Genomic DNA, 14,861 nt, shown 5'->3' with positions numbered 1-14,861 from the left:
GGTTAGTGTCCCTCCCTGTAAAACAAATAACTCAGAGTCAAATGGCCACCTCTTACGGGATTATGGCGTCTGGCAGTAGATAGATAGATAGATAAGTCTTTAACGAACAAACAAAAAAGGCAATATTCCGACGCCGATCATGGGTAATCATATAAATCTGGTTAACTGGTTATAAGGCTTTATTTAATGCTTTAATTGCTTACAAGTACATACCAGAACAGTAAATATTTAACTTACAAATACAGTACTGTAGAAAAGCAGTACAGTAAGAGTTTAACGAACAAACAAAAAAGGCAATATTCCGACGCCGATCATGGGTAATCATATAATTCGGGTTAACTGGTTACAAGGCTTTATTTAATGATTTAACTTTATTTAAGTGCTTACAAGTACAGTACATACGACAACAGTAAATATTTAACTTACAAATACTGTACAGTATTGTGGAAAAAACGAACAAATAAAAAAGGCAATATTCTGACGCCTATCAGGTAAACTGGTTATAAGACTTTATTTCTTGCTTTAACGTTATTTAATAGTACTTTAAGTTGCACATAAACTTACCAGAATAGTACAGTACTGTAAATATTTAACTTACAAATACTGTGCCACTGTACTCGGGAATGTCTCACTCACTGAATAATTTCCCGCCTAGATCGTCACGTAATCAAAACAAACCGCGCGCTGCGGTAGCGTTCGAGGATTTGATCTTTGAAAGGCCTCTCCTGCATTAATTTGTAGTTTTCATAATGGTTTTTTAATCTTACGTTGTCTTATATGTATCCCAGCCCTTACCGTGTATAATTGCGAGCGCGTTCCGTGAGATCGTGTTCCGTGCGAGTTACCTGTATCAAAAAGGAGAAAATGTATTCATAACATTTTTTTTTCCAGCCATTCCTAACAGTACTGAAATCATTCGATAGCACAGTACTGCATTTCTAAGTTAAATATGTACTGTTCTGGTATGTACTTGTATGTTAATGCACTGGTACCAGTTAACCTGATTTATAAGATTACCTATGATCGGCGTCGGAATGTTTCCTTGTGTTTACGTACAGTATTTGTGTGTTGAAGTTTTGCTGTGGAGTACTGTATTTGTGAGTTATAACATTAAATAAACCTTCTAACCACTTAAAGTGCTTTCTAGTGATTACCAGTGACAGATAACAGCAAAACAACACATTTGGGGGGTCTAGGAAACAAAATACGGAGTAGTTTAAATATCCGCGATTTCGCACCTAACACGGCACCGTAGGAACCTAACCCACGTGTTCCGTGCGAGTTACCTGTATATACTGTATACGGTAATGCCCCGATATACGATACACCTAGATGCAATACCTCGGCTTAGCGATGGGGGTACAAATTGCACCAGGCCCTGATAGCCGACGGGCAAGCCCCGGTTTAACGATGGGCCCTCTGATGTCGCATCCACAGGCGACGGGCTGAAATTTTGAATTGTGCGTGTTCCTGTGGCCAGCTGAGCCTGCCCATCTCCCACGATGCACAGAAACGCTCGTGCAGGCCCCATACCCATCACTCACCCTGCGCTTACCCATATCACTCTTCTCGTACTGACCATATCAGAGTGAGGATCTCCCTTACGCTCCCCCGACACGTATCATATTGCACCACCAGCGTTATGCAAGTTGCTATCGTTGTGCATTGTAACTGTGTTCAAGCAGTGCTGTGAGTAGAGCAGTGATTCTGATCGTGTGTGCAGTGTGATACTGTGTGGATTTTAGCCAAAATAAGTGTTATCATGTCTGGTAAGGGTGCTGCATGTGGTGGGGCTAGTGGTGCTAGTGGAGGCTCTAGTTGTGATGGTAAGCATCCTGCTAGTGATGGTGCTGGTGATGTTCCCGCAAAGCGTGTCGGTAAGACTGTGTCACTGGAGGTGAAATTGGAAATCCTTAAGCGGCACGACAAAGGGGAAGGTGCGTGTTCTATCTCCTAAGCTCTCCACCTGGCCCAGTCGACCGTCTCCACCATCATCAAAAAGAGGGAGGCCATTAGGGCTGTCTATGGGGAGGTTGCAACCTTATCCGCCTCCCGTATCACCCGCCAGCGAGAGCCTGTGATAGAGGAGCTGGAGGGGATGCGCATGTGGGTGGAAGATCAGAACCGGTGCAAGGCACCCATGAGCCAGGCTATTATTTGCACTAAGGCTCTCGCACTCTGGGACGAGCTCATGGTAAGGCGTGAGCTTGATGAAAGTAAGACCTTTAAGGCTAGCCATGGGTGATTTGACCGGTTTAAGAGGAGGACAAATCTCCACCATGTGAAGATGTATGGTGAGGCGGCGAGTGCAGATATGGTGGCAGCGGCAGCGTTTCCTGATGAGCTGAAACGCATCATCGCGGAGGGTGGCTGTAGTGCAAAGCAGGTCTCGAATTTTGACGAGACTGGGCTCTTTTGGAAGAGAATGCTCTCCAAGACATATCTTGCAATGGAGGAAAGGTTTACGCCAGGATTCAAGCCCTCGAAGGACCGGCTGACACTGCTGCTGGGGGGCAACTCCGAGGGCGACCTTAAGTTGAAACCACTCCTAGTCTACCACTCCGAGAACCCCAGGGCTGTGGTGGGGTATGTTAAGGAGAACCTTGAGGTTATCTGGAAGTCGAACAAGAAGGTTTGGTTGACTTTAGATATCTGCTCGTCATATTTTCACTCGTACCTCTCATGTGTGCTGAAGAGGTATGCGTCTTGTGATAATCTGGCAAACAGATTTCTCCTGGTGGTGGATAATGCGCCTAGCCACCCGCCTGCAATGAAGGAATGGGCCAGCAATATTGAGGTGGTGTTCCTACCCCCCAGCACCACGTCTCTGTTGCAGCCAATGGACCAAGGGGTGATTGCTGCCTTTAAGGCCTATCTACCTCAGCCACACGATGAAGCAGTTGGTAAGGACCTGCAACAGTGATGACAGAACAACTGTACAGCAGTTCTGGAGATGGTACAACATATGCCACACCCTGGAGAATGTAACTGCAGCATGGGACGAGGTGAGCCAGGTGACAATGAACGGTGTGTGGCGGAAGCTGTGACCAGAATGTGTTCACTCCTTCACCGGCTTCCCCGAGGGCGTGCAACCTCCTTCTGTCGAGTGTGTGCAGCAGGACAATGTCGAGTTGTCGCATGAGGCGGGCTTCGGCGAGGTTGACGAGGATGACGTTGAGGAGGTTCTCGAGACTCACAGGGAGGAGCTTGGCAACGAGGAGGAGGAGGTTATGCCTGAGGTCCGAGCTCTCAACATCAAGATCCTAAGGGAGATGCAAACAAAGCTGGATGAGCTTATAGACCTTAGGAAAACACACGACTCCCTCCCAGGATGAAGCAGGGACATAGCTAATCAGCTCGTGGAGAGTATGAAAGTGTACAGGACGATGTTGGAAGAGAAGAAGAGGGCAACCAGGCAGACAACGACACATCGTTCTTTAAGCAGGCCCCCACCAGGCCAGCAAGTCGCACAGGATCTCTCCAGCCCTCGACAAGCAGAGCATCTCCCCAGCCTTCAACCAGCAGAGAAACACTGAGGGACACTTCCCGCCGAGGACATGCTCGGTCTGTTGTGCTGGACCTAACCTCCAGCCAATTGCCGTCTCCTGTGTCACCTGTGTCTCCACTAAGGCACTCTGCCACTCCATTCCTGCCTTCGCCGTCCCATTCTCCATCTCCCACACCACTTTGGCCACTGTCTCAGTCTCCCTCACCACGACGAGAGCCACTGTAACGGACCCCATCACTACCTCATCATTCATTGCAGCGGTCTCCCTCGCCACCTCACCGGATATTGCAGCTGTCTCCCACACCACCTCCTCTGTCATTGCATCGCACTCCATAGTCATCCCCAGAGCCATCACATCACACCTCATCGTCACCGCCTGAGCCAGCGCATCACACCCCCTCGCCTCCGCCTGAGTCATCTCATCGCACTCCATCGCCTCCGCCTGAATCATCTCATCGCACTCCATTGCCAGCCCCCTCTGACCCTCCCCTAGAGGTAGGGTTTGAGGGCTTTGAGGAGGACTAACTGTTAGGTAGCACCACATGTCCCGTAGCCTCTGGGGGGATAGCAAGGATGATGACCAGGACTGGACATGGACTTGCAAGAAGTAAGTGATGAGAGGTGTTTGATATTCTCTAACCTATTCCTTATGATTTTCAGGTTTTATTTGTTGCTTTCAGTGAGTTATTTACAGGTGTTAGGCTTGGGTTAGCTTCCTTGACAGCTGTTAGGCCATTTAGATTGCCCTTAAACCTTTTTTTTGGGCTTATCTTGGTGGGTTTTGGACTTGGTTTGGGGGGAAACCCAAGGCTGGTAAACAGTCCACGTTGAAATACATGTTAAAAGTACCCCGATATACGATACCCCAGCTAACAATTGGGTTTTACGTAACCAATTAGATCGTTAAACCGGGGTATGTATTGTTCTCATTTCCCTTTCTCTCAGAAAATCCTGCATCCAACAGTAGAGATTGCCTTGGATACTTCCTTGATGGTACAGTTTCCATAAAAGTCTTTGGTGCAGTACTATGTCAAATGCTTTCTTAAAATCTAAATAGATACAGTCCACCCATCCTTCCCGTTTCTGTAATGTTTCTGTAACACTATCGTAGTAGCTTAACAGATTAGTAACACGTGATTTTTCCTTCCTGAAACCAAAGTGCCTCTCGTTATCATACCTTGTTCTTCTAGATGTGTTACCTAAACTTCCCGTATCGGCTTTTATAGTATCTTACTTACAACACTGGTCAGTGATACTGGTCTGTAGTTGAGTGAATCCTGTCTGTTCCCTTTCTTATAAGGGAACAATGTTTGCTTTCTTCAAAATGTCTGGTAGTTTACCTTGACCTAAGGATTCCTTAAATATTAAATACAATGGTCTGCTTAGCTCTTCTGCACATTCATGTAGCACCCAACCTGAAATTCCATCAGGACCATTTGCTTTTACTTTGTCCAACTTACGTAACTCTTCCTATACTTCTTTTTCTGATATTTGTATATCTGGTAATAGGTGTGGGCATGCATATTCCCTATCATCTCTCTCAAAATGTCTTTCTTTTGTAAAAACTGATTCAAAGTTTTTATTTAGTGCTTCACAAATATCTTTTTCTTGTGTATAGATGATCCCCTCATCCGTAATGGACTGTATTTTATCTTTAACTTTGGTTTTACTTCGGATATAGCCGTAAAAAATCTTAGGTTGATCACTACTGTTATTTACAATGTCCTCCTCAAACTGTCTCAGAGCCTCCCTCCATATCTTTGTATAATAATTTCTTGCCTCTTTATAGTTGTTATATGCCCTCTCACTATTGTGTCTTCTGTATCTATTCCACAGCAAGTCTCTTTTTTCTTTTGCTTTTTTACACTCTGTATTAAACCATTTCTTCATTTTTATTTCTGTTGCCTTGTGCTGTGGGATGTAATTTTGGACACCTGTTTCATAAAGATCACAGAATTTTCTGTACATAATATTTAAATCTTGTCCTCTGAATTCCTTTTCCCAATCTGTTTCTAAGAAGTACTTCTTCAGGTCATGATAATTGCCCTCTTTGTAATTTAGACTCTTTTTGTAACTCTCATTGCTGGTAACGTCATATGCAATCAAGAAGACAATTTAATACTACATGGTCGCTTTTGCCGAATGGGGGGTGATATATTGTCATTTTCATTTTCCTGCCTGGTAAATATAAGATGTAGTACAGATGGATCATCAAGTCCTCTTTTTCTGGTGTTTTCCTTTACATGCTGTGTTAGGAAGAACTGCACAAAATCTGAGAGCTTTTGATCCCAACTGGTTTCATGGCTTTTTACATCTTGAGTATTCCAATTTACATTTGAATTGAAGTCTCCAGTAATACAATTCTTTCATATTTCACTTCCATTGTATGTAATAATGTTCTTAAACTCTGAGTTGTACTTTCTGCCAGGTCTTCATATTCGCCTCATTCCCAGGTGTTTGTTTTATGTGGCATGTATAAATTTGCCACAGTTAAGTTCCCTTCATATGTGTTAATATCCATTTCAATCAGTTGTACTTGTGAGGGTATATCTAGTTTTATTTCTTTGACTTGCAGATTTTTCTTTGTTAAGATTATAGTTCCTCCTCCCTTTCTTAAATTTCTGTCTTTTCTCCATATATTGTATTCCTCTAATTTCCAGGTATTGTTTGATATCTTTGGGGTTAATTTTGTTTCAGTTAGGCAGATAATGTGTGGTTCCTTTTCTTTGATATAGTCTTCTATCTCTAATAGTTTAGACACCATTCCATCTACATTTGAGTACATCAGCCTAACCATCATGTTTACATACTTGCCATGACTTGAGTCTACTACCTTCCTCCTTTCTGTTCCCTGTTGGTTATGTACCACTTTCTTACCTGCAGTCCAATTACTTTGTAAAAAATAAATACTCTTCTTCTGATCTTCCCTTGTTCTTTGTTTTTGCCTCCTCCCTCTTCACTTTTAGTTTTCCCAATTCCTCTTGAGTTAGGCATCGTTTTATCCATACTTTTTAAAATTCCCCTTTTTACATGAGTTTTTGCATTTTTTAGTATTGCCTCCACAGTGTTCACACTCTGGAAGGTTACTTTTATGGGCCTTGACTTATCTCTCTCATATCTCTTTAGTCTTTTGTGTTCCTTTATGTCTTTATTGCAGATTTCCTCTGATACTTCCTTCAGTATGCTCATTATATTTGCCGTCTCCTTTTTTTTCCCTTTGAAATTTTGTTTTTTATTTCTTCTTCCTCCATGCTGGTGATTACTATAGATTTATTGATATCTGCTGAATCTTTGGCCAATATTGTTTTTTTTGGAGTCTTTTTTTTCACTTCCTTCCTAATGTTTTTTTCTTCGACTATTATTTTTAAGTCTTTCCCAACTTTCACCATTTCAGCATACGTAGTTTCCACATCATCTTTATAACTTTGCATCACTTCGTTCACCAGGGTTATCTTCTCTTCAATATCATTATTTTGGTCTGTCATACTACTTGTTTGCGTAACTGTCTCTGTATCATTTTTGAATTCCTCCATAATACTCTCATGGTTGACAACTGTACTTGCCATTTCACTGATCTTCCTTTTAAGTGAGCCTGCCTCAACTGTCAGCTCATCTATTGTTGTGTCTTTCCTGTTCAATTCCTTTACTAATTTTTCATTTTCCTCCTTCTGCATGTGCAGTTGCTTCTTAATTCCATCCATTCCACTCTGAAATGCCCTTTCCAATCTGTTCACCCTTTCTACTAATTTATTGAATGATTCCATTATTGTGGAGTGGATATGGAAGTTGTGTAGATTGGCTTGGGAAGAGGGAAGGGTTCCAGAGATATGGAAATCAGGCATAATTGTTCCTTTATACAAAGGAAAAGGGGAGAGAGACGTATGTGGTAACCATAGGGGTATTTGCCTTCATAGTGTGACTGGAACAATATGTGGTAGACTACTCATTGATAGGGTTTAGGGATATAAGAGAGGAGCTGGTTGGAGAAGAACAAGGGGGATTTAGGAAAGGAAACGGGTGTGTAGATAAGATATTTGTTCTAAGGTGTTCAGTGGAGAAGTATTAGAGAAGGGAAGGAAAGTGTATGCCGCCTTCATGGACTTGGAGAAAGCTTGTGACAAAATAGATAGGCAAGGTATGTGGAGGGTATTAAGAATATATGGAGTGGAGGGGAAATTGTTGAGTGCTGTGAAGAGTATGTATGAAGGAGCTAGGGCTATGGTGCGAGTGGATAGTGAGTTGAGTGAGTTCTTTGATCTAAATGTGGGACTGAAACAGGGATGTGTGATGTCTCTTTGGCTGTTTAATATATACATGGATGGGGTTGTAAAGGAGGTGCAGGGTAGGGCAGTGGATGTGGTGGTGGCTCTAACAAGTGAGGGCAAGATGTGGAAGATTCCAGTGTTGTTTGCTGATGATACAGTATTGTTGAGTGAAGATGAATGAGAGTTGCAAGGTTTGGTGAATGAATTTGGGACAATGTGTAGGAAGAAGAATCTGAAAGTGAATGTAAGGAAGAGTAAAGTTATGGTGTTTGAGAGGAATGAAATCACAGATTGCACAGTGAGGTTGGATGGTGAGGATATGGAGAATGTGAGTGCATTCAAGTACTTGGGTAGTGTGATGAGTAATGATGGAACTTTGGGGGATGAAGTGCGTGAAAGGGTACAGCAGGGAAGGAAGGTGGTTGGTTCACTGAAAGCAGTGATGAGAAATAGGGAAGTGAGTATGGAAGTTAAGAAGTCACTGCATGATAGTATTGTGATCCCTACCCTGACGTATAGAAGCGAGGCATGGACCTTGCTAGAGGATAACAAGTCAAGTGTGAGAGCAGTGGAAATGAGTTACTTGAGAGGAGCATGTGGAGTGACATGGAGGAACAGGTTGACGAATGAAGAAGTGAAGGAACGTTGTGGGGTGGATGTGGATGTGGTTGGGAAAATTAGGAGAAATACACTGAAGTGGTTTGGACATGTGGAGAGAATGGAGAATGAAAGACTGACTAAGAGGGTGTATGTAGGTGAGGTGAAGGGAGGGAGAGGGAGGGGTAGACCGAGGATGAGGTGGATGGATGGAGTTGAGAGGTATATGAGGGAGGGGGGAGTGAGTTGGGGGGAAGGCAGTCAAATGGTGGGTGACAGAGCGTCTTGGAGGCGTTTTGTCTGTGGCCACCATTTGCGGGATTAGGGCATCGAGCTGTAGGTAGATAGATAGATTCCATTTCAGGCAGTTTCTGATAGATATTGTCCAGTTTTCTAACCCTTTCCCTCTTCCCAGCTCCTTCCATATTCACTTCACTTAATATGGCGATCCTTTTGTGTTAATAATACAAAAAAAAAGTTTTTACGTACAATTGTGCATCTTACTCGCCTGTGGTGCTATAGTTGAAACAGCTGTGACTTGATCAACACATTTCTGCACTAACTGGATATGTTCTCTAATTTGGGCAATACTTTGCTTAAACTTGCTTTAATATTTTATAATACCATTTAGATAAACCCTGTACAGAGCTTGACTCATATAAAGATACTATTTAGGTATAGCCAGTTGTATCCAAGAGTGGTCAGCTCAGAGCGAGGTAATATGACGTGTTTACTCTCAGATGTCTGGTGTGTGTGTGTGTGTGTGTGTGTGTGTGTGTGTGTGTGTGTGTGTGTATTTACCTATTTGTATTTACCTATTTGTAGTATACAGGAATTGAGCAATGCTCGTGTTGTCCTGTCTCCATATCCACATTTATCAAGTCTACCTTTACACACATGAATGTTTTTCTCATGCATCACCTCTTTGTCTAAGTCCTTCCAAATATTTAAGTATTTACCTAATATACCTAATTGTGATATACACGGAATGTACTATGCTCGTGGGTTTCCGTTGCTATTTCTCAATAAGTCGAATTTAACTTTAAACTCGTTTAAGTTTTTAGACTGGACGATCTCTTTGTCCAGGCTATTCCATAAGTCTATACTTCTGTAAGGAAAGCTATATTTCTTGATATCCTTCAAGCAGCTTGACTTTTTCAATTTCATTCCATGTCCTCTTGTTGCTCTCTTATCCCATACAAACAGATCCTCTTTGTCAATTTTATCTACTCCCACCATGGTCCTGAACACCGCAATCATGTCTCCCCTCTTTCTCCTTTCCTCTAAGGAAGGCAAATCCAGTTTTTCCAGCCTCTCTCTGTATGACAGGTCTGTCAGACTGGGGACCATCTTGGTTGCTGTTCTTTGTATTCTCTCAATCTTGTTTATATCTTTCTTTTTGTGTGGGGACCACACTACCGCTGCATATTCTAACCTGGGGCGGATCATGGCCACTATCAGTTTTTTCATCATTTCCTCATCCATATAATGAAATGCTACTCTTATGTTAGTCAAGAGCTTATAAGTCTCTCCAGCTATCTTGTTAATGTGCTTTTCAGGTGACAAACTATCTTGGACCAGCACTCCCAAATCTTTCTCTTCTCTCCTTTTTGTGATTAATTCATTACCCAAAAAATAATTCAGTGATGGTCTCCTGGTACTTTTACCCATTTCCAATATTTTACATTTCTTTACATTAAATTTCATTTCCCATGTCCGGCTCCAATTGTGTATCCTATCCAAATCCTCCTGCAGTATTTTACAATCCTCCGCAGCCTCTGTCTTCCTCAAGATCTTTACATCATCAGCAAACAGACTTGCATAACTGTTCACTTCTTCTACCATATCATTTACGTAAATCAGGAACATTACTGGCGCCAACACTGAGCCTTGAGGGACTCCACTTGTTACTTCCCTCCATCCAGACATCTTTTCCTTTATTACTGTCCTCATTTGTCTGTCTCTCAAAAAGTCTTTCATCCATTCCAGAAGTTTCCCCTTTAGTCCTCCTGTATATTCTAGTTTCCACATTAGTCTCTTATGAGGTACCTTGTCAAAGGCCTTCTCTAAGTCTAAGTACACACAGTCCACCCAACCATCTCTCTCCTGTACCACATCAATCGCTCTTGAGTAAAAGCTCAACAAGTTTGAAACACATGACCTTCCACTTCTGAATCCAAACTGACATTCAGCCAAAATATTTATCTCTTCCAGATATTTTATCCATCTGTGTTTCAGGATTCTCTCACACAATTTTGCGACCATGCTGGTTAGAGACACTGATCTATAATTCAGGGGTTCTTCCCTGTTTCCTTCCTTGTAAATTGGCACCACATTTGCCCTCTTCCATTCTTTTGGCACTTTCCCCTCTTCCAGTGAGCATACAATTAAGCTGTGAATTTTATCCGCCAGTTGTTCTCTGCATTCCTTCAGTACCCAATTAGAAATTCCATCAGGTCCTGGGGCTTTCCTTAAATCTTGAGTTTCCAGTAATTTATACACTTCCTGTACCTCCACTTTTATATCTTTCATCACCGGAACATTTCTAATCACTCCCTCCCCTTCCACAAGCTCCTTTTCTTTAGTGAAAACTGACTGGAAACATTTGTTCATTATTTCTGCTTGCATTGCCGCATCCTTAAAGACCTCTCCTTCTACTTTCAGCTTGGTGATTCCTTCCTTTTGTTTCAGTTTGCCATTAACAAATCTATAAAACAGTTTGGGTTTATCCTTGCATTTGTCAATTATACCTTTTTCAAAATTCCTTTCTTCTTTTCTACGTATTCTTGTGTATTCATTTCTTCTTCTTTTATAGTCTTCCTTTGTTCTGTCGTTACCTATCTTTCTCCAATTGTTCCACGCCTTATCTCTCTCTTTTTTTGCTATCATACACCTTCTGTTAAACCACTCCTTTTTCCTGTTTTCTTTCCCTCTTACTCTTGGTACAAATTTTTCCACTCCCAAATTATAGAGGTCTAGAAAGATATCCCACTTCCTCTGTATCTCTCTTGTTTCTCTGAATTTTCTCCAATCCGCATTTTCAAAAAAGTTTCTCAATCCTGTAAAATTTGCTTTGCCAAAGTTGTATCTTCCCTGTCTATGAAGCTCGTCTCTTGGCTCGACGTTTCCTATTAACATCTTGAACTCAATGACCATGTGATCACTTTTTCCTAAAGGACATAGATATTCCAATGATTCTATTACATCGGGTTCTTTGGTGAACAGTAAATCTAACCTTGCTGGTGTGTCCTCACCTCAAAACCGTGTCTCTTCTTTGACCCATTGCGTCATCACATTATTCATTATTATATTTAATAACATAGTGCCCCACGAATCCTCCCCGCCTCCCGAGTACCATTCCTTCCAGTTCACCTCTTTACAATTAAAGTCGCCCACCAAAATTATATTATTGCTTTTCTCAATTATTTTTTGCAAGTAGCTAGCCATATCTGACAACATCTCATGGTATTCGTCATCCTTCCATGCTCTTGTCTTTGGGGGAACATACACTACTGCCATATCTCTCTTAACATTCTCTCCAGTTTCTAATTTCATATATATCACTTCAGCCCTGCCTTCTCCCATTTCCACAGTATCTATATTTATGTTGTTCTTCACTGCTATCATCACTCCTCCTCCCTTTTTTTCTTTTCTGTCTTTTCTCCATAGTTTGTATTTACCATCTTCCAAATGAACATCAATATCTTCTCTTAATTTGGTCTCTACAAAGCACATGACATCAGGTTCATGTTCTCTCAAGAAATCATTAATTTCGATCCTTGTCGATATGTGTGTGTGTGTGTGTGTGTGTGTGTGTGTGTGTGTGTGTGTGTGTGTGTGTGTGTGTGTGTGTGTGTGTGTACAGTAATCCCTCTGTTATCCTGACAGCCACCATCTGGACAATCTGTTACCCACATGCTGTGATCTGGCTATTCGTAACCATTATTCATACATTTTTCCATTTTGTCCTGACAAAATGGTTTCATCTGGCGGGAATTGCCTGTTGGCGCTGCCCTGTCTGGCTCAGTGGTTGTTCACCCAGTGTTCCTAGAGACCCCGTCCGCCGTTTCCAGTATATGTACACGTGCGTGTATTTATGAGTGAGGGAAAAATTGTGTATGTGTTCATATGAGCCATTTCATGTGTGAGAAAGAGAGAGAGAAAGAATCAGTCCCTCCTCATTCTGTCCTTCTCCGTTCTCTTCCTTCCTCCCTCCCCACCCTTTCCAAAGAGAGAGAGAGAGAATAAAATAATGCAGAATGACATAATTGGTGTCTCTTCTAAAGTAAACAGACAGGGGAGATAGACATAACACTGGTCCCTCCTGTCTCTCTCCTCCATTCCCTCCCTCCCTCTCTCTCCCTTTCTGGGTAAGAGAAAGAGAGACAGAATCAATCCTTCCTCACTCTCTCCTCCATTCCCTCCCTCCCTCCCTCCCTCCCCCTCCCTCGCCAAAAGAGAGAGAGAGAGAAAGAGAGAGTGAGAGAGAGAGAGAGAGAAAGAGAGAGAATAAGTACAGGAATGACATAAGCAGCATCCCATGTATAGTAAACAAATGGGGAAGATAGGCATAACACCAGTCCCTCCTCTCTCTCTCTCTCTCTCTCTAATACAGGAATGAGATAGACAAGCATGCTGCATACAGTGCACTATGGTGGCCTTTTACACTGGGTTTAAAAGTCAGGCTATGTACAAAGGGAGGCCAGGTGGAGAAGTCCATTATCAGGATGGAGCCATTACCTAGACATGCCTTTGGCTCAGCTGCTTTGGATAATTGGGGGATGAGTATACAGTATACGTGTGCATATTTTTCCTAAAAATTTTTTCATGCTCTCTCACTCACTCTCCCTCCTCAACAGAACAACTGGCTGCCTAATTCAGAGAGCCATGCAGCAGGCCGAGAGATACTGTTTTCCACGCTGCTGGGTCCTTTCCTCAGCCTGTCTCTGTTTGCGGAGGATGACCCACGAGTTGTGGACAAATTTATCCGGCACCAGAGCAATGGCAGGACTGTTCCAGATGGCCTGCAGGATCTAGCTAGGGAACTTGAGCATATGAGAACGGTAAGCATTAATGTTTCACCCCATGACTATATGGTGTCATTCTAATGAATCATATCATGAGAAGTTTTCCATAAAGAAAAACAGTACATGAACTCCCATATCACAATAGAAGGGTTGTAAAGGTTTATTTTAATTATCTGAATGCATAGTTTCTTTTTGCTAAATACTGTTGTTTGTAATTAGTGAGAGTAAAATATCTAACTCATTACATGGCACTGAAAGTGTTCAACTACACGCGGTTCTTACTTAACCTCTTCAATGTGATGGCTGCATATATATTCTTTATTCTTAATGCTACAGTCTGGACATTTTTTCTTCTTTGGATAATAATAATAATATTAATAATTATAATAATCATGATGATCATCATCATCAATAATAATACTAATAATATAATACTAATAATAATAATAAAAATCTGGTCTTTTGTTTCTCAAAAGTGCCAGTTTTTCACATTTATAAGAATGATTTATTGCTCATGTAATGCCACTCAGGGATGAGTGAGGCTTGTCACTCTCATCTTTAATGTCAGGGCCAACATGCCTAGCCCCGGCCTCCTACACTTCTCGTGGGGCAACACAGGATTAGATGGTGATGATGATGATGATGATGATGACAAGAACTGTGACACCACTCATAAACAATACAGACTTCATCAGCTAGAAAAAATAAAGTGGCAGTAATTAAACCTTATAATTTTCCATCACAACACATCTCCCCAAAGTGCAGCTTCAATAGAAGAGAAAGGCTTTGTGCTGCCTTTTGAAAGATTCAACAGAAGTCAATTCCCTTATGAGTAATAGCGATATATTTTGTAACCCAGGGATTGTATAGGAGAAAGACCCATCGGAGAAAGGTGACTCATGAACAGCTGCAGGCTCATCGAGGTGCAAGGATTCATTGTCACTTTGCAACATTATACCTGAAGTTTTAATAGTTCAGCAAGAGACTTTGGTTTGCCAAACTTCAGAACCTTGAAAGTAATATGACTTTTTAAATTAAATTCTAGTCTTTACTGGCAACCAGTGCATCCTACTTAGAAATGAGATAGCTGGGATTCTTGGGGGCTGGCCAAAGACAAGCCTTATTCTTGGGGGCTGGCCAAAGACAAGACTTGCTGCTCAATGCAACATGGACTGAACCTTCTCTAATAGATCATTTGGGATGTCAGTACATGACAAATTAAGATAATTGACATGAGAGTTCATGTAGTGAATGGTTACAAACATTAAAATCTTTTATTTGATTTTGGCTACAAACAGTATGATACTGTTTAGTTCAGGAGAGACCTCACACAATGAATAGGTTAATCCTTTTATCATTATGACTAATAGTGATCTTTCTACCTCCAGATAGGTTTATTGAACTAGAGGAAACCTCATACTGAAAAGGTTAGGAGAAGTTTACATACACTAACCCTTGGTACTT

At 41.7% G+C, this 14,861-nt stretch overlaps 1 protein-coding gene across 1 annotated transcript in view; it reads left to right on the top strand.

Annotated features, from left to right (window-relative positions):
• The window catches only part of Ube4B (Ubiquitination factor E4B), a 645,009-nt gene that overhangs the window by 248,551 nt on the left and 381,597 nt on the right, over positions 1-14,861 (top strand). Inside the window, exon 11 of the mRNA XM_080266571.1 lies at positions 13,230-13,433. Coding sequence (XP_080122697.1) covers positions 13,230-13,433 — 204 coding nt within the window. The remainder of the gene's footprint in view (positions 1-13,229; positions 13,434-14,861) is intronic.

This window comes from Coenobita brevimanus, chromosome 21, assembly GCF_032717465.1.
Source record: "Coenobita brevimanus isolate Jiangsu-jjx chromosome 21, ASM3271746v2, whole genome shotgun sequence".
NCBI classification, from domain to species: domain Eukaryota; kingdom Metazoa; phylum Arthropoda; class Malacostraca; order Decapoda; family Coenobitidae; genus Coenobita; species Coenobita brevimanus.
This window is presented reverse-complemented; position numbering and strand designations above follow the sequence as displayed.